Genomic DNA, 26,098 nt, shown 5'->3' with positions numbered 1-26,098 from the left:
GTTGCACTGTTAGAATAATGGATTAAGCCTAGTTCAACCGGCTTTGTAAGGTGAGGGTTGCTTTCCACTTATATACTATTCAAGTGCCTAATCTCTAGTCGATGTGGGACTTGGGTTTTTCCCAATACACCCCCTCATGTCCAGCACTATTGCCACAGGAATTTTCTAGTTGTCATCATGTTGCACTGTTAGAATAGTGGATTAAGCCTAGCTCAACCCTACAAAACCGGCTTTGTAAGGTGAGGGTTGCTTTCCACTTATATACTATTCAAGTGCCTAATCTCTAGTCGATGTGGGACTTGGGTTTTTCCCAATACACCCCCTCATGTCCAAACCGGCTTTGTAAGGTGAGGGTTGCTTTCCACTTATATACTATTCAAGTGCCTAATCTCTAGTCGATGTGGGACTTGGGTTTTTCCCAATACACCCCCTCATGTCCAGCACTATTGAGCTTTTTTAAAATGGATCTAAATGGCTCTGATACCATCTTAGAATAGTGAATTAAGTTTAACTCAACCCTACAAAACCGGCTTGTCAGGTGAGGGTTGCTTTCCACTTATATACTATTCAACTGCCTAATCTCTAGTCGATGTGGGACTTGAGTTTTTCCCCGTATGCACCACAATCAGAATCAGAAAATCTGAACATTCCTTGGTTTCTTCTTTTTCTTGTCATGGAAGAAACAGACAAGCTTGACAATTCCAGGAAATTGTAATACACTTTCGGGGTACGAACAGAAGGAGAAGAAATTCACGGAAGTGAAAAACGACATGTGACAATTGGAAAGTTGAAATTATGAACCGTGAAATTTGACATCTTATTTTATTTTATTTCACTAATCACTTTATTATATCGACTTTTTTACAGAAATAATATTATTTTAAAAAAAAATTACCCAAATAATAATTGTGCAAATTTATTTACCAAACTAGCACGGTTTATTGTTCACGTTTAAAATGGGCCGTTTTGATATCAGAATAGGTTGTTCCAAATGAAAAAATAATACATGATGAATGGATTAGAACGGGCCGTTCCGGATTCAGAACGGGCCGTTCCGGATTCAAAATTAACACATAATCAGTGGAACCAGAACGGGCAGTTTTGAATCTAGAACGAGTCGTTCTGGCCACTTCTGATGGGCCAACATATGGAGCAGTAGACATTAGCACACATTGATGGGTCATCTAATGCAAAGTTCATTGTTTCAAACACAAGAATACATGGAATGGTACATGGTCAATTCTATCTATTTCCTATCTGTGCCACGACTACTACAATGCAATTTCCGACATGAAGATTATTGACAAATAATGACAAGCTTAGATAACCTGCACATCACACTAGAAAGACATGTCCAAATAATTTACACCATTACGAAGATTAAAACATTTTATAATAAAAATTCTAAATAGAACATAAATCATCCAATCTTTCTTATTTTGATTTTTTTAATTAACGCACACAATCTTACAATCTTTACATAATAAATAGAAAGTACAAAAAATAAATATACATACTGCAAATTTTATTTTATCAAAAATTATTTTTTTAATATATTACATTATACATGTGAGTATTAATATATATATATATATATATATATATATTATAATTATAATTTTTTTAAAATTTGATTTGTTATCAAGGAATATTCTTTATCATATATGAGAACGAATCTCCTTCGAAAAATTGAAAAATATTAAATAAATGAACATTTCTTCCGAATTTATATTTTATACATATGATAATTTAAATATATTTATTTATTTTATTAAAATATAACTTTTATTTTTAAAATATTATTTTTTGATAAAAAATATGTATGTAAATTGTAGTGGGGGCAAGTGTCCTCACTCCCTTCAATGTACATCCGTCACTGAATTTTAATGTTATGTATTTTTACTTTTAATGCACTATGTCGCTTATAAACTATTATAATTATACATTATTTAGACATGTCTTCCTAGTGTGATGTGCAGGTTATCTAGACTTGTCATTTATTAGCCAATAATCTTTATGTTGGAGCTTGCATTGTAGTAGTCATGGCACAGAGATAGGAAATAGATAAAATTGGCCATGTACCATTCCATATATTCTCGTGTATGAAACAATGGGTCTTGCATTGGATGACTCATTAATGTGTGCTCACGTCTATTGTTCCATATGTCGACCTATTAGAACTCAGAAGTGGCTAGAACGGCCAGTTTCGAATTCAGAACTGGTCGTTCTGGTTTCAGTGATCATGTGTTAATTTTGAATCCGGAATGGCCCGTTCTGAATCTGGAATGGACCGTTCTGATCCATTTGCCATATGTTATTTTTTCATCTAGAACGACCTGTTCTGATATCAGAACGGCTCGTTCTAAACGTGAACAGTAAACAGTGTTAGTTTGGTAAATAAATTTGCACAATTACTATTTAGGTAAAAAAAAAATTAAAATAATATTATTTTGGTAAAATAGTCTATTATATCATGTCATTTTTAACATAAAACAAACTATCAAATAGTCTATTTTTTTGTATTGCAATATGTCTGCATGCCTTTTGTTTATCATTCAACCTGTGCTGTTAACTCGGTTCTCTTTGAAATTTGTTTTGACATGTCAAAGTCTTACATTTAAACTCAATGTATTTGAGGATACCTAATCAAAAATAAAAATAAAAATGAGTCACATGTTTCAACCGGTCCTTAATCATTTTCTATGGTTTAAAATCTATACATATAAATGGGGTACATCGGTATTCATAATTAATTTTCATTTTATATAAACCATTTTACCCTTTAATTATTTTCTAGAACTTCTTATGAGTACTTTCTCTTGATTGTGTCTGAAACTAGTGATTAGGTTAAAATTTTGATTTTATACGGGTTATATAAGGCAGGTTCGGTTTTGAATTTTTAAACCCGTTAAAAACCAAACCCAATACTTTTGTATAACTAAACAACAATGATCCAAACTTAAAAGTCTTTATTTCAAGTATAATATAGCCATCAATTTGTAACTTATTTTTTTCCTTTTTCTCATAACTTAGATATTTATTTTGTCTTCTCCTTCCTCATTCAACTTTTCAACATACTAGTACATTTTTAGTTTTCTTTTTGTTTCTTTCTTTGTCTTTTTTTTCCATCTTCTTATCTCCATTTTAAGTACAACTTGTGCGACTATGGTTTCTTATGGGTTTTGTAATCTAACTTTAGATTTCTTTTGCATGTAACAACTATGAATTTTGTTATCTTTTATTTTTACTTCTTTAGTTTGAAAATGTTTCATCTACGAATCTACTTATACCATCTATTGTCACCTTCATTCTATTTTTATACACTATTTTAAAAATATTTTTTTATCTTTTAAGCTTCATCTTCGTTAAGATAACTTGTTCTACAAAAAAATTCAAACCCGATTGTACCCACCCACTCAAATCCGAATCCGTTTCAACCCGAACCGTCTCAAATTGAAAGCTCAGTCGATCGGATATGGGTCACATTTTTCCAAAGTTGGTTTACAATGGGTTGGACATTTTTCGCCCAAACCCGACCAAACCCACCCGTTGCTCACCCTTAATAGCTAGTCATAAGTATTTCTCTTTTTTTCTTTCTTTCATTATTTTATATATAAATTATTCATGAATAATTGTTCTTAAATATAATTATTTTTTCTTTTAATACAGTGCAGACATAAAAGTGCATTTATCTTAGAACAAATTATTTTTTCTTTAGTTGTGACTTAGATTTGATGATCAAATTTTTTTATATCAGTAGTTGGTATGAAAATTTGACTATAAATCATGCTTGATGTTTTTCTTCTTCTCTAACCTTAATAATTTCCATTTGATTTAAATATTAAAAAGTCGGATATGTTTTACATTGTGAATCATTTTCTCTGATTGTAGCATATAGTTTAATGTAAGATATATAATATATATAATTAAATTTATTTTAGATACATATATATCTCAAATGCATTCAACAATTTTACCCAACTTTAAATCAATCAAATCCCTAAACAAAATCTAAGCCTAAATAGTCAGATAAAGAATGGACAGTCATCATCTGGCTATTCTTAGACTGAAAGCTTGGAAAAACCAAAAAAGAAAAAAAAATGTTTCAATTGTTTCTTAGAAGGAAATATGCTGATAAAAATGGACCGCATATGAGAGGTTTGAAAATTTAAGTTGTGGATGTTTCAATAGAATAAGAGTCACTTCACTTGAAAAGAATGTGAAATTAAGTTATTGGCATCTCTGACTGAAAAGTCAGTTACTACTCTACCAACATTTGGCTTCTCCCTTCCAGTTTGAGAATGACGTGTTATGAACCCTACTCATTCTAATGTCTTCTCTTCCTATAATGTAGTCAAAATGACTAGTTTATTTAGGTTCAGTCGCCACACGACTTCAACATTTATTATTTATAGAATAATCCCATTTAGTGTACACATCTTTTTCTTTAATAATTTTATTTTTAAATTTTTAAACAATAAAAAATAATACTAAAAATTAATCATTCTTATAAACATAAGATTTGAATTCAAAATCTTTAGGTTTAAATATCAAATACAACACCAATTGAAATATGAATAAATTTTAAATAATTTTATTAAATAAAATATAGAGACACAAAATATCTAAATTTCGTTAATAGAAAAGAAAGACGTTATTGACATATTTTTTTAATGTACTCTTTAATTTTGAAACATATTTTTCTATTTTTAATAAAATTTTATTAGAAAGAGAAAGGAAGTGTGAAGTAGAGTTGAACAAAGATTGAACTTTTGAAAAATTCAAATCATCCATTCTATGAAAATGAATCAATCAATCAAATTGTTTTTTATAATGTGAATCAGATTGGTTTTTTTTTTTTAAATAGATTATACTATTTTTGCAAAGACAATTGCATTAGTTTTATTTCACACCTGTAGTGTGGATGAATGAAGAAAAGTTTTAAAAAAATGCAATGTGTTTAATAAGAGAGAAGAGAAGGAAAATGCATGTAATTTTAAGTAGAGTTCACTATTAAAAACTCTCCCTTAAAGGAAAAATATGTGAAAATAAGTTTTCGGATGACTCGCTTTATGTGTGGCAGATTATGTTTACACGAGTGTGCGAAAATAGGGATAGGATCAAATGGCACCAATGTGTTAAATTATAATTTGACACCTAATCTAAATTAATCAACTTGATAGTTTTTATTCATTTACTTAAAATTTTAGTGTTATGAGGTCATTATTATTGTTGCTTCCGCAATTACACCATAATAACCATCACCAATGGCCTTTGCTGCCATCACAATCACAATAATCACTATTATTGTCAATTATATTTATCATTATTCTCATTGCATCATTATTAATATTGTCATTATGTCATTGTCAATATTATTATCATCACTATTGTTGTTATCGTACCACCATTCAATATCATTGCAATGATATTAATAGTGGTGACAATATCAACAATAATAATATCAGTGATACTAATTGTAACATTGTTAAAATAAAAAATAAAAAAAAAAAAGAGGCTGATTCAGTAGCCCAGAACGGGGCGTTCCCAAACTGGAACGGGCCGTTCCAAGCTACTGAATTGAACTACATATTGTAGTTGAGAACGGGCCGTTCTGGGAGGGAGAACGGGCCATTCTGGAGAGAGAACGGGCCATTCTGGAGGGAGAACGGGCCGTTTCGGATGAGTCCCGGAACGGGCCGTTCTGATTTCAGAACCGGCCGTTCTGGCGTTAATTTTGTGCGTGATTTGGGAGTTCGGAACGGGCCGTTCCGAACTCGGTACGGGCCGTTCTGGGCCAATCCGAAAGTCTATAAATAGGGGGTTGGGGGCCTTCAGGAGTTTTGGAGTTTTTAGAGAGAAGTTTTAGAGAGAAGGTCTCTGGGTCAGTGAGCTCCTTTCTCTCCCAAATTTCTCTGTTTGACTCCTTTTCTCCTCTAGATCACTAACTCCTTCTGACTTTTCTTGAAATTCAGATTAGAAAGCTTGTTTTGGGAGGACTGAAGTTCCGAGTTGAGCCTCGAGGGGAAATTATACTTTTGTTCAGTCTTTGGCTATCTGAGCCAATCTTCAGGTAAGGGAAGCTAGAATGTTTGTTATTTAAGTTGCATGTGAGTTTAGAAACTCAATTGATGCATGAAAGTTGAGGATCCATGGCTGGATCGGAGAATTCGCTAATTGTTCAAAGTCTTGGAAAAAAAATGGGGTTTCTGGTGAATTTGATGCATCAGATGGGTGCATGTTGATTCTAGGTTTATTTAAGTTGTATGGAGCCTATGCATTGTATTTTGTGTTTGCATGTGGCTGGATTTGTTGGTGTGGATGAGAGTTTGTGAACTCTGTTACTGGAATTTAGGCCGGGCGCAGGTTGAATGCGCTAGGCGTGGATGAGTCTTGGGACTCTCAGGCTGGGATTAGGCTGGGCGAGCTCAGGCTACGCCGAGCGTGAATAAGTTTATGAATGAATTGATGCTTATGCATGTTTAAAGTTAAAGTTTTAGATTATGTATGTATGATATATGATGTATGGTGAGGTGTGATTCATATGTATGCTTTGTGATGATACGTATGAATGTTTGAATATGATATGACATGCGTATATGTTCATATGAGTATGACTGTTGATCATAATGGTGGGTAGACCATTATGATGTATGATGCATTATTGCATGTGATGTCTTATGACATGTGTATGATTGTTGATCATGATGGTGGGTAGACCATTATGATGTATGATGCATTATTGCATGTGATGTCTTATGACATGTGTATGATTGTTGATCATGATGGTGGGCAGACCATTATGATGTATGATGCATTATTGCATGTGATGTCTTATGACATGTGTATGATTGTTGATCATGATGGTGGGCAGACCATTATGATGTATGATGCATGATTGCATGTGATGCCTATGGCATGAGTCTAGCCTAGGACTTGAGGAGAGGAAAAATATTTTCGAACTGGAAGAGCTCACATAGAGTCTCTTGAGAGTGGTGCTTGGATAGACCACTGATATATGAGAGTGGTGCTCTGGGAGGCCACTGGATTTGGGAGAGTGGTGCTCAGATAGGCCACTGGGTTGGGTGAGTCTCCTCTGAGTCCTTAGCTAGTGTTGGAGCGGGGTATGAGGTCGAGGGTTATTCCCTTAACCAAGTACTCGGGAAGGTGCGTGGATCCTTGCGGATAGTCGGTGGGCGAACTCCACAATTGACTTGGTTAATGCATGCCAAGGTCGTGGTAAGCCCGTACCCAGCTGTGCTATACCTGACGGTGGATCTGGACTTCCAATTGTGTAAGTGACATCATCTGAGTAAACCCGATGGAGGATTATATATCCTGTTTAGCTGTGACCGAGCGGGCGCATTGGGCGTGAAAACGGTTGGGGTGGTTTCGGTAGGATGGAATGTCACTTATACAGCTCTATTGTTGTGGAGATCTCCTAGGTGTATGCGTGACGACGCATTAGATGATTGATATGCATTGATATCTGTCAGGAGATGCATTTATTGCATGATTATTAATATGATGAAGTGTGGTGTTTGACTTCATGATTGGTGGATTGTATTTTATGCATGAGTAGTATTGGATAGAGTGTATGGTGTGACTCTATGAATACGATTGTGTAGTATAGATTATTATGATTCATTTGTGAATTCTAGCTTACCCTTCTGTTTCCATGTGGTGGAACTGCGATGATCATACTTGGTATGGGAGCAGATCAGGGCTAGCTTGGAGTCGAGGTGACCGCTGCGAGACGGGGAGTTTGATCCTCGTGTTAGGGTTACCATTTTGGGTAGCGATTTTTGTCTGTTTGACCGGCACTAGGAAATATTATTTTTGGGATGACTGTACATGTATGGCATTTTATTTTGTATTTAAAGAATTTGGTTATTTTTATTCTTATCTATACCTGTATGTATGAGTTATCCAATTTAATATTTTCCTTAGTTCACTAGTAGTAGTGCGATTCCACTAAGTGTAGAGACCATGGCGGGTCGTTACACTTTTATGGTATTAGAGCCGGTCGAGTCTGTTAGGATGCTCTGTGGGGAGTGATCCTTCTATGTTTCTGTTGTGTCATATCTTTGATATGTGTTAATTTTGGTGAGTTGTAGTGGTAAAGTGTTAGTAAAAGAATGTTTGAATTCTTTTAGTATGGTGAGGTCTCAGTTTGATCATATCGCTAGAACTATGGAGATGATGGCCATAGTGATGCAATAGTAAAGTGCTTACTTTGCTTAGATGGAGGTGGGTAGAGCTGCGGTTGAGGCAGCTAGACCGGTGGTCTCTCAGGCAGAGTTCAGGAGATGTTAGCTTCTTCAGTTCAAGGGGGATTCAGATCTTGATGTGGCATATTAGTGGTTGTGTGAGATGGAGAAGATCTTCAGTGTTTTGAGATCTTCTGAGGAAAGGAAGTTGGCCTATGCAATATGTATACTGGCAGGCGAGGCTGAGTACTGGTGGAGAGACACCAAACAAATGTTAGAGAACAGGAGTGTACCTGTTGATAGGGATTGCATTAAGAGAGCCTGTCTGTTCTAGATTATGCTATGAGGTTTGAGCATTTAACTTGTTTCTACTCTCAGGCCATATCTGAGGCTTGGAGATGTAGAAAGCTTGCAGAGGGATTGAGGCACGAGCTGAAGAGGGTCATAGTCCCTATGTCCATAGTGGAGTTTCCTGCCTTGGTTGAGAAGGCAAAGACTGTTGAGAGTTTGGAGGGTGGTAGTAGCAGTGGTAAGGCTGCTAGAGTTCAGGAGGGGAGGCCAGTAGAGGGGACCCTATGACAGACCGGTATAGTCTCAGAGAGGAGCTGTTAGTAGAGGACCTCGACCTGTTACTGCTCAGGGCGGAGCACAGTCGGTGCGGTACTACAGATGTGGAAGAGCACATATAGTTAGAGATTGTTCTCATCCGGGGAATGTTTGCTTCAGATGTGGTAGGCCAGGCCACATCTCTAGAGATTGTCAAACATCGCCGACTTCATCTGGGAGTGCCCCGAGGCCACCTAGACCTACAACTGCGGGGAGAGTGTTTACATTATCAGGTGCAGAGGCTTCCACTTCATCAGACTTGGTGAAGGGAAAAGGGAAGGCAACAGGTGAGGATGTTTTATTTTTGTTCGATTCTGGTGCCACACATTCATTTATTTTTGTTGATTGTGTGGGGAGATTGGGTTGTTGGTGTTTGCAGGGCACGTTGTTTTGTATGTATCTACTCTGGCTTCAATTTCTTTGATGACATTGGAGATGTGTGTGAGATTCCTAATAGAGGTGTTTTGGTAGGAGGTTCTGAGTGAACCTGATTGGGTTGCTCATGATAGATATTAACATAATCTTAGGGATGGATTGGTTATCTGTCCATCACATCCTTATAGATTGTGCTCGGAGAAGATTGGTATTTCCTCAGTTGGAGAATGAGGTGTTGTTGTCAGCGGGTCAGGCTGAGTAGTTGATGAAAGATGGAGCTGAGTGCTTCATGTTGTTTGTCGTTTTGAATGATTGAGATGGAGAGGGCCATCACTGGGATTGAGATTGTCAGTGAGTTTCCTGAGGTGTTCCCAGATGATGTGTCGGGATTGTTACCTATGCGTGATGTTGTATTTAGCATTGACCTGGTATTGGGTGCAAGATCGGTATCAGTGGCTTCTTATAGGATGGTTCAAGCTAAGTTGGTAAAGCTGAAGAAACAGATCGAGGATTTGTTGGAGAAATAGTAGTGAGGTCCAATGTTTCTCCTTGGGGTGCCTTGGTACTGTTAGTAGAGAAAGATGGTGGGGCCCGTTTGTGTGATTATCGGCAATCGGTAACTGAACAAATTGACGATAAGGAATAGGTATCTGCTTTTGAGAATTGATGAGTTGATGGATCCACTGAGGGGAGCTTCGATGTTTTGATGATATATTGGTGTATTCTAGATCTTTGGAGGATCACTATGAGCATTTGAGGTTGGTTTTACAGGTACTGAGAGAGAGGTAGTTGTATGCCAAACTGTCCAAGGGTGAGTTTTGACTGTCTGAGGTGAGATTTGGGGCATGTGATATCGATAGAGGGGATTACAGGAGATCCAGCTAAGGTGGAGGCTGTGATCCAGTGGGAGCGTTAGAGGACTGTTACGGGGATTAGGAGTTTTGTTGGGTTAACGGGTTACTATCAGAGGTTTATAGAAGAGTTTCTCTCGAAAAGTAATGCCTTTGACTTAACTGACTTGGAAAGATCAGCTTTTAGTTTGGATGGATGCTTGTGAGTAGAGTTTTCAGGAATTGAAGGAGTGATTGACTACTTCTCCAGTTTTGGTGTTACCTGACACTGGTGAGTATTTTGATATGTTTTTGTGATGCTTTTCATCAGAGGTTGGGCTGTGTGTTGATGCAGGAAGGGAGAATAGTAGTGTATGCTTCGAGGCAACATAAGACTCATGAGAGGAATTATCCTACTCATGATTTGGAGCTTGCAGCTATGGTGTTTGCCTTGAAGTCGTGGAGGCACTATCTGTATGATGCGAGATTCAATGTATTTAAGGATAAAAAGGAGTTTGAATATGAGGCAGAGGAGGTGGATGGAATTCCTAAAGGATTTTGATTTCAAAGTTGATGTATATCCTGGAAAGGCGAGTGTGGTAGCAAATGTATTGAGTAGGAAATTCATTCATGTGTCGGTTATGTTGATTAAGGACTTGGAGCTGATTGAGTAGTTTAGAGATTTGAGACTAGAAGTGGAGGTTGTCCAAGATCACATTAGTTGTGGTATGATCACCATAACTAATGATTTCTTAAGACAGGTGGGAACTAAGCAATTACATGATCTAGAATTGTTGAGGATTTTGGGATTGCTTGGTATTAAGAGGGCAGCTGTGTTTGAGCTTAGTGCTTTGAGCTTAATGCTGATGGAGATTCTCAAGTGGAAGTGTGATAGTGTCACTAAGGACTTTGTGGTTGAGTTGCCTAGGATAGCTAGGAACAGTGACTCTATCTGAGTGATTGTTGATAGGTTGATAAAGCGTGCGCACTTTCTTCCTATCAAGAGGTGGTCCTTGGAGAGGCTTGCACAGTTGTATATCAGAGAGATAGTACGGTTGCATGGAGTGTCTTACAGTATTATCTCTAACAGAGATCCAAGGTTTACTTCCCGGTGGGCAGACTCTGCATCAGGCTTTGGGAACAAGGTTGAGGTTGAGCTCTGTTTATCATCCACAGATAGATGGTCAGTCGGAGAGGACAATTCAGTCAATGGAGGATCTCTTGAGAACTTATGTGTTGGATCATCTGGGTAGCTGGGAAGAGGTGTTACCATTGGTAAAGTTTATTTATAATAACAGTTATCACTTGATTATTGGCATGACACTTTTTGAGGCTTTATATGGCAGGAGGTGTATGACTCCATTATGTTGGTATCAAGAGGGTGAGCCAGTAGTGGTTGGTCCAGAGTTAGTTCTTCAGACTACTGAGATGGTGAGATAAATTCAGCAAAGGTTGAGGGCTACCCAGAGTTGATGAAAGTCCTATGCCGATAAGAGGAGGAGACCTCTAGAATTTGATGAGGGAGAACATGTGTTTCACATTTTATAGTTGAGGAAGTAAATCCCAGATCTGAGTCAAGTGGTAGAGATGGATGAGGTGCAAGTTAGAGAGAACTTGACCTATGAGAAGAGACCGGTAGCTGTGGTTGATCACAAGTTGAAGAAGCTTTGTGGCAAATCCATCAGCTTGGTGAGAATTGTTTGGGATGCAGCTACTGGTGAGGTTACCTAGGAGGTGGAGAGTCAATTCAAGGAACAGTATCCATTCCTCTCTTCAGGTAGACCTATTTTCGGGGACGAAAATTCCTATTTGTTGGGGAGTATTGTAACATTGTTAAAAAAAAAAAAAAAAAAAAAAAAAAAAAAAAAAAAAGAGGCTGATTCAATAGCCCAGAACGGGCCGTTCCAAGCTACTGAATTGAACTACATATTGTAGTTGAGAACGGGCCGTTCTGGGAGGGAGAACGGGCCATTCTGGAGAGAGAACGGGCCGTTCTGGAGGGAGAACGGGCCGTTCTGGAGGGAGAACGGGCCGTTCCGGATGAGTCCCGGAACGGGCCGTTCTGATTTCAGAACCGGCCGTTCTGGGCGTTAATTTTGTGCGTGATTTGGGAGTTCGGAACGGGCCGTTCCGAACTCGGTACGGGCCGTTCTGGGCCAATCCGAAAGTCTATAAATAGGGGGTTGGGGGCCTTCAGGAGTTTTGGAGTTTTTAGAGAGAAGTTTTAGAGAGAAGGTCTCTGGGTCAGTGAGCTCCTTTCTCTCCCAAATTTCTCTGTTTGACTCCTTTTCTCCTCTAGATCACTAACTCCTTCTGACTTTTCTTGAAATTCAGATTAGAAAGCTTGTTTTGGGAGGACTGAAGTTCCGAGTTGAGCCTCGAGGGGAAATTATACTTTTGTTCAGTCTTTGGCTATCTGAGCCAATCTTCAGGTAAGGGAAGCTAGAATGTTTGTTATTTAAGTTGCATGTGAGTTTAGAAACTCAATTGATGCATGAAAGTTGAGGATCCATGGCTGGATCGGAGAATTCGCTAATTGTTCAAAGTCTTGGAAAAAAAATGGGGTTTCTGGTGAATTTGATGCATCAGATGGGTGCATGTTGATTCTAGGTTTATTTAAGTTGTATGGAGCCTATGCATTGTATTTTGTGTTTGCATGTGGCTGGATTTGTTGGTGTGGATGAGAGTTTGTGAACTCTGTTACTGGAATTTAGGCCGGGCGCAGGTTGAATGCGCTAGGCGTGGATGAGTCTTGGGACTCTCAGGCTGGGATTAGGCTGGGCGAGCTCAGGCTACGCCGAGCGTGAATAAGTTTATGAATGAATTGATGCTTATGCATGTTTAAAGTTAAAGTTTTAGATTATGTATGTATGATATATGATGTATGGTGAGGTGTGATTCATATGTATGCTTTGTGATGATACGTATGAATGTTTGAATATGATATGACATGCGTATATGTTCATATGAGTATGACTGTTGATCATAATGGTGGGTAGACCATTATGATGTATGATGCATTATTGCATGTGATGTCTTATGACATGTGTATGATTGTTGATCATGATGGTGGGTAGACCATTATGATGTATGATGCATTATTGCATGTGATGTCTTATGACATGTGTATGATTGTTGATCATGATGGTGGGCAGACCATTATGATGTATGATGCATTATTGCATGTGATGTCTTATGACATGTGTATGATTGTTGATCATGATGGTGGGCAAACCATTATGATGTATGATGCATGATTGCATGTGATGCCTATGGCATGAGTCTAGCCTAGGACTTGAGGAGAGGAAAAATATTTTCGAACTGGAAGAGCTCACATAGAGTCTCTTGAGAGTGGTGTTTGGATAGACCACTGATATATGAGAGTGGTGCTCTGGGAGGCCACTGGATTTGGGAGAGTGGTGCTCAGATAGGCCACTGGGTTGGGTGAGTCTCCTCTGAGTCCTTAGCTAGTGTTGGAGCGGGGTATGAGGTCGAGGGTTATTCCCTTAACCAAGTACTCGGGAAGGTGCGTGGATCCTTGCGGATAGTCGGTGGGCGAACTCCACAATTGACTTGGTTAATGCATGCCAAGGTCGTGGTAAGCCCGTACCCAGCTGTGCTATACCTGACGGTGGATCTGGACTTCCAATTGTGTAAGTGACATCATCTGAGTAAACCCGAGGGAGGATTATATATCCTGTTTAGCTGTGACCGAGCGGGCGCATTGGGCGTGAAAACGGTTGGGGTGGTTTCGGTAGGATGGAATGTCACTTATACAGCTCTATTGTTGTGGAGATCTCCTAGGTGTATGCGTGACGACGCATTAGATGATTGATATGCATTGATATCTGTCAGGAGATGCATTTATTGCATGATTATTAATATGATGAAGTGTGGTGTTTGACTTCATGATTGGTGGATTGTATTTTATGCATGAGTAGTATTGGATAGAGTGTATGGTGTGACTCTATGAATACGATTGTGTAGTATAGATTATTATGATTCATTTGTGAATTCTAGCTTACCCTTATGTTTCCATGTGGTGGAACTGCGATGATCATACTTGGTATGGGAGCAGATCAGGGCTAGCTTGGAGTCGAGGTGACCGCTGCGAGACGGGGAGTTTGATCCTCGTGTTAGGGTTACCATTTTGGGTAGCGATTTTTGTCTGTTTGACCGGCACTAGGAAATATTATTTTTGGGATGACTGTACATGTATGGCATTTTATTTTGTATTTAAAGAATTTGGTTATTTTTATTCTTATCTATACATGTATGTATGAGTTATCCAATTTAATATTTTCCTTAGTTCACTAATAGTAGTGCGATTCCACTAAGTGTAGAGACCATGGCGGGTCGTTACACTAATAATAACATAAATGATAAAAGATGATAATGATAGCAATTATGAAAATAGTAATAATGATAATCTCATATAAGAATTTTACTTACTTTCTTATATTATCTTTTCAATTTTCTTCTCTTTTTTCTCATCCATGTCTTTCCTTTTTGTCAAACACGTCGGTATAATTTTTTAATCAATTTTAACTAAAAAAATTTATTGGCGTGCAATGATTATACCAAAATTAAAATATATGACATCATGTATATTATCTCTATCCATCACTGTTAAACCAACTTTAAATGATTCAATTTCAACCGACAATAGAAAAATATTACAACAAACGAATATATTAATCTAATAAAGTATGGTTATGAATTATCAATATACAAGAAGATAACATGCTACAAGACACTAATATACTCTTTCCATTTGGCATCTCCTTGTTGCGCGGGTCTTGCTTCCATTGCTTATTAGTTGTGGCGTAACGTTTGGGGATGATGAAATGGCTTTGGTTTGACTTTTAGCTATATCATTTGACTGGTCAAAGAGCAATTATTTAATTTAGTATTAATTAGAGCCAAACGGCTTTGTTAATCAATTACTTCTGATGGGAAAGCCGGAAAGGCAACCTTTCAAGGGCAATGTAAAGCTCGCTTTCTAAGAAACTAATGCAACAAATCTATGTCTCATTTCAAAGAGAGATAAGGTAATTACAAGATATATAAATAGAGATAATTTTTATTTTATAAATTCTTTTTTTAAGTTGGAGTTAAACTCAAATTCATCATCTAAAATAATTAGAACTATCTAGATTTATTCTAAAAGGTATTGAGAAATTATGCTAAATTTCTTATAATCAAATTTGTCAAAAATAAAATAATGCAATATAGTGATGTAAAAATTGATTACAAATCTCTCTCTCTCTCTCTCTCTCTCTCCCTCTCTCTCCCTCTCTCTCTCTCTCTCTCTCTCTCTCTCCCTCCCTCTCTCTCTCCCTCCCTCCCTCCCTCCCTCCCTCCCTCCCTCCCTCATAGTTGAAATTACTTTTCATAGTTATAGCATGTTATTTATATATATGCATACAAAGTTTTTATTCCTCTTTTTTTTATTTTCATGCATTTCTTTAATTTTATTGATTTTCCTATTTTTCCTCAACAAAGAAATGTGTTTCTATAAATTTTTGCTTTGTATAAAAAAAGTCTGACAATTTTTCACTTAAAGACTAATTTCAATTTGTCTTCACACTCTCATCAATACAATGATCTTATTTTATTTGTTGTTTTAAGATGCCAATTAAAGTTGAACACAACTTCAATTTGTTAATAATTACTACCCTTGTGAACATGTTTGTTGAATTCTTACTTCCCAAAATCTTTTTTAATGTTAGCACCTAATCCTCAAAGATATGATGAAGTTATAACGAAAATCAATGTGTTTAACTCTAAAATGAAATACTAAATTCTTTATCAAATGCATCACACACTATTACTGTACAAAACACTTTTCTCCTATATGCATCCCAACTTTATTAATAATCCTTGGAACCATATCATCTTTTAATGGCTTTTGTTACTGCTACATACTCGGTCTCTATGGTAAATAAAACTTTATAGTAAATAAAACAACAATCTTTAGTATCTGCTACTATAAGTTGGATTGTTATGTTTAATCCTTGAAAGAACACTTTGATAAGTTGAGAGAAAAAATTGTTTATAAACTTCTATCAAGTTTTCTCAAGGTATCAATTTCTATAATGGAAACTTATAAGTAAAGATCATCTTTCTTCAAGTATTATAATGATTCTATCCGACTTAAAGAGAATTGTCTCTCGTAAAAAATACATATTGTTTATATATACTATAAATAAATAAATCTCATTTAGGTTTTTTATTTTTTATTTTTGCCTCCGCTCGATAGTTGTGTTCAAATAATATTGACAGCTTCTCTTGCTAACATGCTAGATTAAATCAGCAATGAACAGTACTTTCCAGCAATCTGAAAGCAATTTTCCCGTCCCATTCAGCTAATAACCGCTGAGAATCACATATGGCATGGGGCAGATTGGCAGAACCCTCAGTAAGTAGGACGACAGTAAACCATAGTGGAAGTGACCACGAAAAGTATATCTCTTTTAAATAGCAGGTGGCAGCATTGCCAAATTACCATGGATAGAGTAATGAAAATTCATCTGCAACAAATAAATAAATAAATCAGACAGGTTAGTTCCTGCAAATCAGTGGAACAAGAATAAAATATCATGCTTTCAATATGCTGAGTGCGCGTGTGCATGCATGTCAGAGTTAACTGAAAATGAAAGGAATCTAAAACCCTCTCGAGTTGCTGCACTGATCTACACTAGCTGGTAATATGCATAAAATTTGTACTTAGACCATTTGATTGCATCAAGAATAAAAGAATAAAATAACTGCACAAACAAAGCATGCCATGTATACGTTGTAAGAAAAAAAAAAAAAGTAAATCGATGTTTTTAATTGGAGTTATATCCAAATAACAAGTCATCCCACATCTTACCGAGTGTGACAAAAAGACTGACCAAATTGACTCTTGTCCACATGAATCTCTCGAAAGAATTTTCTAAGAGACAATTGTTTTTTTGCTGCAAGACAGGGTGCTAAATAAACAAGCCTTGATGGAGGGAGCAGCACTCGATGAAACTGGCATGTTAAGCAGTTCACATTCTTTTTATGGAATGCAGAAGTTTCATGTATCTCCAAGGCCTTCGGCAAGTATATTGCTAACAGAATCTTGCGAGGCAGAGTTATCAAACAACATTGCTTGACTCCTTCCTTCTCTGACATCAGATCCAATCAATAAATTATGAGCGGTTGCGTCAGGAAGCCAACCTTTTTCTAACATTGAATCCAGTAATATACGTGCCTCATGCTCCTTACCCTCTTTCAACAGGCCAGTTATCAGTAAGCTATACATTGATGAATTCAAAATGTTACCATCAGAAATTCTATCAATTGCACTAGAAATCATAGATAACTGACAATGATTCGCTATGAATGACAGTTGATCAAATAGTCTGTCTGGATCAGGTATCAGGCCTTCATTGACCATCATATTGAAAAAGAAAACACATTCCTTTACTTTATTTTGTTTACTCATGCTATCAATAAGGATACAATATGCTTCCACATCAAGATCGCTGCCCACCATCAACGTTTGTGAGAGGAATGCTAACAGGTCTTTTTCCCTACTTGATTTCGATAACTCAGACATGATAGTAGTGTGTGTGGCAATACAACAAGAAATGCCACAAAAATAAGCTAATTGCCATAGTTTTATGGATATGTTGACCTCTCCTTTGTCACACACACATTTTATCAACTTGTAGAAGGAGAAGAAATGAAGAGAGCATCTCTTCATTGACATATAGTGAAACACTTCAATGGCATCTTGAGAATGTTTGATGTCACAGAGGCCACCAACTAGTTCAGAATAAGAGGCAAAATCTAAAACCCAGCATCTGGCAGATATTTGACGAAATAGTTTCATTGCTTCTTCATATTTGCCCAATCTACAGTTGCCAAAAACAAGAGCAGAATATGTCGCATGATCAAGAATAACAAAGGATTTGACCATTCTGCCAAGAAGGATATATGCTTTCTTGGTGTCCTCATTCTCACAAAGCCATCTAATGAGAATATTCCAAGATTGACAATCAGCTATGTTTCTCTCAGACATTGTCTCCAGCAGAACATTTGCTACCAGAATTTTACCAGCACTGCAGCAACCTTCAAGCAACGTATTGAAAGGAGCAGTTTCATGAACTTGTGTATCTTCTAAAAACATCACAGCCTCATCAATTTTCCCTAATTCACAAAAGCAATTTATCATATCAACAAGAACATTATGTTTTGGTGGCAGACCGCTTTCTATCATCTCATTTATGAGGTCTACAGCAGAGTCCAACTGCAAGTTTTTGCAAAAGCATTGTACTATAACCTCGTAAATGAAAGAGTCCGGCACAAAATCAGAATCTTTCATCATTTTAAACAACTTAACTGCCTCCTCTACTTTATTTTCTCTGCAAAAGAGAGGTATGGTGCAGGTATAAAAACTAAAACCTGGTTGACATTTGAGTTTGAGCATTTCCTCTAAAACAGTGGCAGCTTCATCCACTTTACCATTTTCAATGAGACCCTTTACAAGAATCTCAAAGGTCTTACTATTTGGATTGCACCCTTTATTGTTCATTCTTCTAAATTGATCTAAAGCCAAGTCAATCCGATTGGTGGCAAATAATACCTCCAACAAATAATTCAAAGTGTCGACTGTGGGCAAGACACATGCCTTCACCATCTCTTTATAAACAAACAAGGCATTTTCAAAATCTCTATTCTCTCCTTTGACAAGAGCACCCAATAAAACATTAAAAACTTCAATTGGTGGCCTATAACCATCCAAAGTCATTTTTCCTAAGACTGTAATAGCTTCTTTAATCCTACAATGCCCCACAAATTCATGAACCAGTGCTACAAGAGCTTCTTCTGCCCCTGAACACCTATCCTTCACCATATTTTCACAAAAATCCCTCATTTCTAGAACGTTCCCAGCCATACCCAGTTTCAAAATTATCCTAAAATATGTCTGAGAGGTGTGGTGAAAACTCTTCTGACGAGAAGCCCATTTGAATATCCTCAGTGCTGAGTTCAAATCGCTAGTACGGTCCAAAACCCGGATTAAGTTATCTGGAGCAAGCTTATTTCTCAAAAAGTTCAGATTTTGGTCGAATTCAGATGAATCCTTGGGCTTAAGAATTGCAGGGATTTCTGAAATATGAGCAATACAGCTTGAAGAGAGATAAACCCATCTGAGGAATCGAGTAGGGTGTGCCGAAGATGGGAGCTTTATTGCCATAGGAGGAAGCCAGTGGATAATAATTGATGAGAAACAAATAGAAGGGGAAATGAATCATCCGTGCTTGAGCTTACAGTTACAGTTCCACATGCTGCCGAACGAAGACTCCTGGGAATTGTAACTCAAGGACCTGCATGACCAACAAAGAGAGAGAGAGAGAGAGGGGGAGGGAGGGAGGGAGTACAGCAGGATGAGTTACAATGTCATAGAACTTTTAACATATATCAAAGATACGATCTCATGGGAAAGAGAGTGGGAGAAGTAAATACAATTTAAAACCTCAATCATTTCAAGAATGAAACCCATCATATAAGAAATGCGTATTAAGATTTAAGGCTTTATTTTAAACTATGATGCACTTACAGAAATTCAATTACTATAAAAATATATTAGATATGAATAAGATACATATAAAATGCATTAAAAAAATCATAAAAACATATAATTGCAATTATGCAAATTCAAATTAAGGACATAATTATTGGACATTGCTAAAACAAAATAAAAATTATGGATCAATGTTAGCATAATAAGAATAGTATGAATCTTATTCATTTCTTGAAATCATCTATAAAGAAAACAATTTTCATTTTTGGTTCATCAAGGGACAATGCTCCTATGTTTCTACATTATACATGCTTATATGTTTCATATGTAGCTATATTGGATTTTCATAGCTTTTTTGAAGACTTCATTACTTAACAAATATCTAAGAGTATCAGATAAGAATACATGCTAAATGATAGTCAATCGCCCCCCCCCCCCCTCAACCTTAATTTGGCTACTTTGAAACAGAGCAAGTTTGACTAGTTGAAGAAGCTAAGGAGTCTATCACCTGGAAATTAGGTGGAAAAAAAAGAGCAATGGCTACTCACTCGTTTCAGTTGCAGTGAAATAACAGTCAAAGTAGACTTCATAATTCTAAAGGCCTGACTAGAAAGCTGAAACAGTCATGTTGGCTCACAGTTGTGTTGAGAATCTTGAGATATCACATAAATTACATAGATATGATAGGAGATATGATACAGATTTGATTTAGTTTACTTGGTTCCTATTTATATCAAGTTTGATTTTTATTTATGTAGATAACCTATTATTAGGAAATTTACAGTACATTTTGTAGTTAGGAGCATATCTTTAGATTTAGCTCCATTCTTTCCTTATATAACAGTTAGCATATGACAGACTCACTCTGCATCAGTGTGCCTGTGATTATAATGCAAGCAAATAAATAAGACCCTGAGATATAGTGGAATTTCCTCCAACAGTTAGAATGCACATGAGAAATGGCAATTATAAACTTAATAGTGGTTGATGTAAAATGGAAATCAAATAGAATAAAAGAAAGAATCGTCCTAAGTACAGAAAACTATAAAGTTAACCCCCAATTGTCTAGTTGAATGGAATCAAGTATATGCAAGGAACAAAATCTCTCTAGACGCTGCTGATAGTGCAAGTTATGAAAACTACTTGTTTGATTTTCTTTAGATAGAACTTTGCGTATGATAATTTTACATTTTGTAATAAACTATAAAAAAAAATTAGTCACACAATATACAAGACAAGTTTGTTATACAATGCTATGCACTTTAAGAATCAAAATTGAAAAAATACTAGCTTCATTACCACAAAGCTAATGCAGCAGCAGCAGCAGCAGAAACTTTAGCTATATGAGGTAATATTGCAGCATTTTCAGGGTGCGGCAGCTATCTATAAACGAGAAATTAGTCTCAGTACGTGTAACCATGGTTCCAATTAAACAGCTTTATCTACACTAACTATTCTTTAACTAGGAATAGAAGTGACCAATATACTATCTCTCAACCGAATATAATTGCATTTAAACCAAAGTCGTGTCAACTGTTAACCTTTCCCTTTGGGTCATTTTATCAAACACTCAACAAGCAAGGTCAATTAAAGTTGTAGAAAGTTGAGGTTTAACAGAAAGAAAGTAGCGATCGCATCACACCAAGTATGAAGGGTTCTTCAATGGCGAAGGTGAAGTTGAATAAAAGCTTCAGTTCAGACTAATGAAAAAATTACCTCAAAATACGGTGTCAAAGAAGGTTGCCAGTCGCCGGAGAACGGAAGGGCAAGTTGCTGCGTCGGCTCAGCAAGGAACAAACCGCCTCTCCCGATAACTCTGCCTTGGGCCGGAATGAAGTGGACCGGCATAAAATTTAATTCATTTAATTAATTTTGTATGTTAATGAATTATATCTATAATTGAGTATTAAAATAATCTCTAGAATAAATTCACTTCCAACACCCAAGTCCAACTAAGCCTGAGGTTGGATATTTTCATTCACAATTTCAAACTTTGGCATTTTAATCATTTAATATTTTCAAAAGAAAATTTTGATTATATTTTTTATAAAAGGAAAGAAATTGAGAGAAATAAATGACTCAAATTTAGTTGGGTTTAAGAGAAGAAAAAGTGAGAAGAGAGGAAATAAATTTCATTCAAAAGGAGAAAAAAATACTTCCAGCTTTCCCATTTATCTTCTCAAATAAACTGTAAAAAAAAAAAATAGTACTTTTACTGTATTTCAATATTTTTTCTTTTATTATCTTCATTTACACTATATTTGTTACGCGAGAAATAACACAAAAATAAAGAAGAGAAATAGAAAATAACATCACTTGTTTAATTAAAGAGAATTTTGTCTGATGAGAATTTTGTAAAACATGACAATGCATGGCTTCTAACTCTAAAATAATATAGGACGATCATATAAACAATAAATAACTTGCGCCTATAACTAAAGCTACACTAAGTGCCTGTTGACTTACTCAAAGTCTTCCCTTTGTTTCAAAGGTTTTTCAAACCGATCACCTCACAAAAACTTAGATGATGGGGAAGGTTGAGAATTTAATTAGAGTTAGAGCATCTCTACTGGAGGTTGCTTATAAGCAATTCCTGTGCCACATCATTGCTACATCAAGCAACTTTGCTAAAATTTAAGCAATTCATAAAGTGGATCAAAGCTGATGTGGCAATGATGTGGCATAGGAAGTTGCTTATAAGCAACCCCCACTAGAAATGCTCTTATGAGTTTCAAGTTCTATTATGTAATAACAAACTTCTCTAGGGTCAATGAGGAAAGAAGCCTCGGAAGAAGAGTTAAATTCATAAAGTTAACTCATCCTTCATATTTGAATACTCAAGTATAAACACCGTTGGCCTTTCTCACTGTATGTAGAACAAATTTTTACTTAAGTCCTTTACAACTATTCTATCAAGAGGGGTTGATAACTATATGCTTCATGTCTTAACAAACAAATTTTCTATAAATACTAAATTTTCAAGATCTCAACATCTATAAACAAGGTAAAATCAAACTTAAGTCTTTAATAAAAACTATTATCTATATAAAATTTTAAATATATTATGTAGATCAGTAGAAATAATAAATAATATACCTGAAACCCATGATAACAAAAAAAATGATGATTTATTTTTCTAGATCAATCTGTATGTCTTGATACTTTAATTATGTCTGCCTCTTTAATTATATCTGTTTCGTATAATAATTAGAAAATCTAACCTATTTATAAATAGTCATAAGATTATTTTTTAATATTTCTATTTTTATCTATTACAAAATAAAATTATCTTTTTGTTACTATACATTAAAATTTAAAAGTCTTATATCCTTTCAAATATATAACTGCTAAAATAATTTAAATATCATTAAATCACTTTAATTTACCATAATCTTGCATATCTTTAATATATAACTATTTGCATATAAGACGAATGTTAGATTAAAGATCAACATTTTCTTCTCACCATTCTCATTTCCACAATTTGTATATAAAGTAATTAGTTTCACTCTCAGCAGATGCTTATACTTATTTGTAGGTAATTTCTAGGAGTACTTCATATATAGTGAAAATTCACGTTATCAAGTGTGTTTCTATTTTCCTTTAAAAGAAAATTATTCCTTTATATTTAAAAACATCTTATCCTTCCGATTGAACATACAATTAAAAAAGTAATTATTATTATATTACTTGCCAACATAATAAAGTTTCTTTCCTTTTATTTTCTCAGTATTTCATTGTCATGAAAAGTATCAATCTGACTGTTAAGAATGCAAATGAGAATTATCACACATCTCCTTGTCACTTTTGTTTTTTTTTTTATGATAAAACGAGGCTACAAACCTAGAAGGAGAAAATATTACAAATTGCCGGGAAAATATCGCCACTTGAAAATGAAACACATTATTTATGTTAAACTACTAATTTAATGAGTCAAAATAACAAAAATTAACAGGCAAAATAAATTCCTGTTACGAAGTTATTATGATTACAAAGCAGGCAGGCCCACAAGCCTTTCCAAAATCAAAAACCACCGACAATTATCCACAAAATAACGCCAGAAACTTTTCCTTAGATTCCTCAACACCAAAGAAGATTTTAATACACAAGAAACCAAACCCAAACCCATCAGAGAATTAACTTCTAATTATTAAACAAATCTTTCTTCTTAAAGTACCAAAACCTAGAACAAAAGTTTAACGAAACAAATGTTTTTGTTCACTGAGTTATACACTTTAGTGCATAACAAACTCACAGCACAAAAATAAAACAATGCATAAGAACACATACTTAGTCCATCACATGCAGCAAAAAGCAATACTCCTTCATTCGATTTCAATCAAAGTTGTACATTTTGTGTGCAAAAGACAACCCAAAAGGCATTCATATGTTACACAACAATCATAAACTAAACATTAGGGAATTCAAGAAAAAAAGTAGTTGATCAGACCAAAGAAATTGTTCAGCCCCCAAATCCATAGAGGGTCCTTCCCTGCCTCTTGAGCGCATAAACGACATCCATGGCAGTAACAGTCTTCCTCCTAGCGTGCTCGGTGTAGGTGACAGCATCACGAATCACGTTCTCCAAGAAAATCTTTAGAACCCCTCTGGTCTCTTCGTAGATCAAGCCACTGATTCTCTTAACACCACCCCTTCTCGCCAATCTACGAATTGCAGGCTTGGTGATGCCCTGAATGTTATCGCGGAGAACCTTTCTGTGCCTCTTGGCGCCTCCCTTGCCCAAACCCTTTCCACCTTTTCCACGACCAGACATCTTCAGAGGATAACTTGCTGAAAACTCGAATTTGAGGTTTTGGGGTTTTGGTTGCAATTGGAATGAAATTTGAGAGGGAGATTGGGGGTATTTATTGGACCGGGAAGAGGAGGTTCGGTGTTTTCAATTTTCATCTCTGCCGTTGGATTTTGGATTAATCGACGGTTCAGGATCGGGATCCGTGGGTTGATAAGTGGGGCATTAAGGGACGTCGATAAATAAATTTTAACGGTCCGATATCGTTTGATACGGCAAGTGCGGATTGGGACTTTCTTTGTTTTTTCTCGACTCGAGTTTTGGGTGGCTGTACTTTTTAACATTTTTTAAAAATAAATAATAGGTTAAAATAAAGATTCAAAAGGGAAATAAAATTCAACATTAAAAATGATAATTGACTTTTAATAGCTCAATTAGATGGTATAATTAATATCTAAATTTAACAGATGTACATTAGTAAAAATTGAAAATAAATTTTAATAACAAGTGATTTTTTAAGTTAATTTTTTTTAATTTAAGTTTATTTTAAAACTATTAATAATTATTAATTAATGTAATTACTCACAATATTTTTTTACAAATATAATCAAAATTGGTATGTTTTGTAATACTTTTATAGTTTCTAATATTAATATTAATATTGAATAAAATTTATTTACAAAATTTGACGTAAAGTTTCAAATATAGTGATAAGCTACTAGAGAGAAGCTACACTAAGAGAACCCTAAGAAAGATTTTTCAATCCAGTAATATCCTGACTTTTCATTCAATTGTTCCAACTAAATAGCAATAGACAAATTGGGCTCCAGTAAACATAATTTCCAGCCCAACAACAAAGAAAATAGCAAGTTAAACTAAAGCCCAATATCAATTTAAACAATGAAATCTTTGCTCCAAATGGGTGCAGACTTGATGCGCTTATCATTACTCCGCGGCCCAACAACGACCTTGTCCGCAAGGTCAGTGGAAGTGAAGCATGGATTGGTCACAAGGGGGAAGGTACGGATCGAAGATGACGTGGCTGTCGCAGATGCGTTTGTGTTTGTTACTGCCCCATCTAATGGACCGCATGTAACCCGCGTGGAGGAAGCTTCGTGAGTGACTTCAGCACGTGTTGGGGTAAGTGGGGTGACAAAGGTTGTCTTGGAATGTGAAAGAGCAGGTGAAAGATTAATCGTGGCCGTCCGTGAATGATCCAACGGTGCAGCTGGAAGCGAAAGTGGAACGTTTTCTTTAATGAGGGGGAAACGATGTGGCACAGACCTAGAAGGGTCTCGGGAAGTCTCAGAAAATTCCTGGTCACGAATAGGTGTGGGCGTGCCCGACGGAGGGTTTTGAACGTCACTGGTTGAGATTTGGGTTTCGTCACTGCGGCATAAAACTGAGTCTGGAGGTAAAGGTTGGTGGTGTAGTGAAGGATCATTACCAATATAAGGGCGGAGCTTAGAAATGTGAAAAACCGGATGCAGCTTGGAAGACGATGGTAACTCTAGCTCATAAGCGACAGCGCCGATGCGACGATGAACACGAAAAGGACCATAGAAACGTCTCGCGAGTTTTTGGTTGGTGCGACGATGGAGGGAAACCTGTCGATAAGGCTGAAGTCGAAGGAGGACCCAATCACCCACCTCGAAGGTATGATCCTTTCTCTTTTGATCTGCCAAACTTTTCATTCGCTGTTGCGCAACTCGTAAGGTGTTTTTGATGTCTAATAATGTGTGGTGATGTTGTTGAAGCAGATCAGCAA

At 36.2% G+C, this 26,098-nt stretch overlaps 2 protein-coding genes across 3 annotated transcripts; both read right to left on the bottom strand.

The window, feature by feature from the left end:
- Positions 1 to 16,050: 16,050 nt before the first annotated feature.
- On the bottom strand, positions 16,051 to 21,591 carry LOC109803857 (uncharacterized). Of its 2 annotated transcripts, XM_020365527.3 has the most exons (4): positions 21,297 to 21,591; positions 20,880 to 20,963; positions 16,899 to 19,383; positions 16,051 to 16,554 (listed from the first exon to the last, which is right to left on the bottom strand). In XM_020365527.3, the coding sequence occupies exon 3, from the start codon at positions 19,251 to 19,253 to the stop codon at positions 17,088 to 17,090; it is 2,166 nt and encodes a 721-aa protein (XP_020221116.1). In that variant the 5' UTR covers positions 19,254 to 19,383; positions 20,880 to 20,963; positions 21,297 to 21,591; the 3' UTR covers positions 16,051 to 16,554; positions 16,899 to 17,087. The 2 variants fall into 2 exon arrangements, with proteins under 2 accessions (XP_020221116.1, XP_020221121.1); XM_020365532.3 differs by lacking the exon at positions 20,880 to 20,963.
- Positions 21,592 to 23,883: 2,292 nt separating this feature from the next.
- Positions 23,884 to 24,435, bottom strand: LOC109803872 (histone H4). The gene has a single exon (XM_020365546.3). The coding sequence runs from the start codon at positions 24,352 to 24,354 to the stop codon at positions 24,043 to 24,045; it is 312 nt and encodes a 103-aa protein (XP_020221135.1). The 5' UTR covers positions 24,355 to 24,435; the 3' UTR covers positions 23,884 to 24,042.
- Between the last annotated feature and the right edge of the window lie 1,663 nt (positions 24,436 to 26,098).

Source organism: Cajanus cajan, chromosome 3 (assembly GCF_000230855.2).
Source record: "Cajanus cajan strain Asha chromosome 3, NIPB_CcT2T_4, whole genome shotgun sequence".
Taxonomy (NCBI): domain Eukaryota; kingdom Viridiplantae; phylum Streptophyta; class Magnoliopsida; order Fabales; family Fabaceae; genus Cajanus; species Cajanus cajan.
Note: the sequence above shows the minus strand (reverse complement) of the source record. Positions and strands in the feature narration are given on the sequence as shown.

Coding starts and splice junctions, on each gene's coding strand:
- LOC109803872 (XM_020365546.3), bottom strand. CDS start 24,354: ATGTCTGGTCGTGGAAAAGGTGGAAAGGGTTTGGGCAAGGGAGGCGCC.
- LOC109803857 (XM_020365527.3), bottom strand. CDS start 19,253: ATGGCAATAAAGCTCCCATCTTCGGCACACCCTACTCGATTCCTCAGA.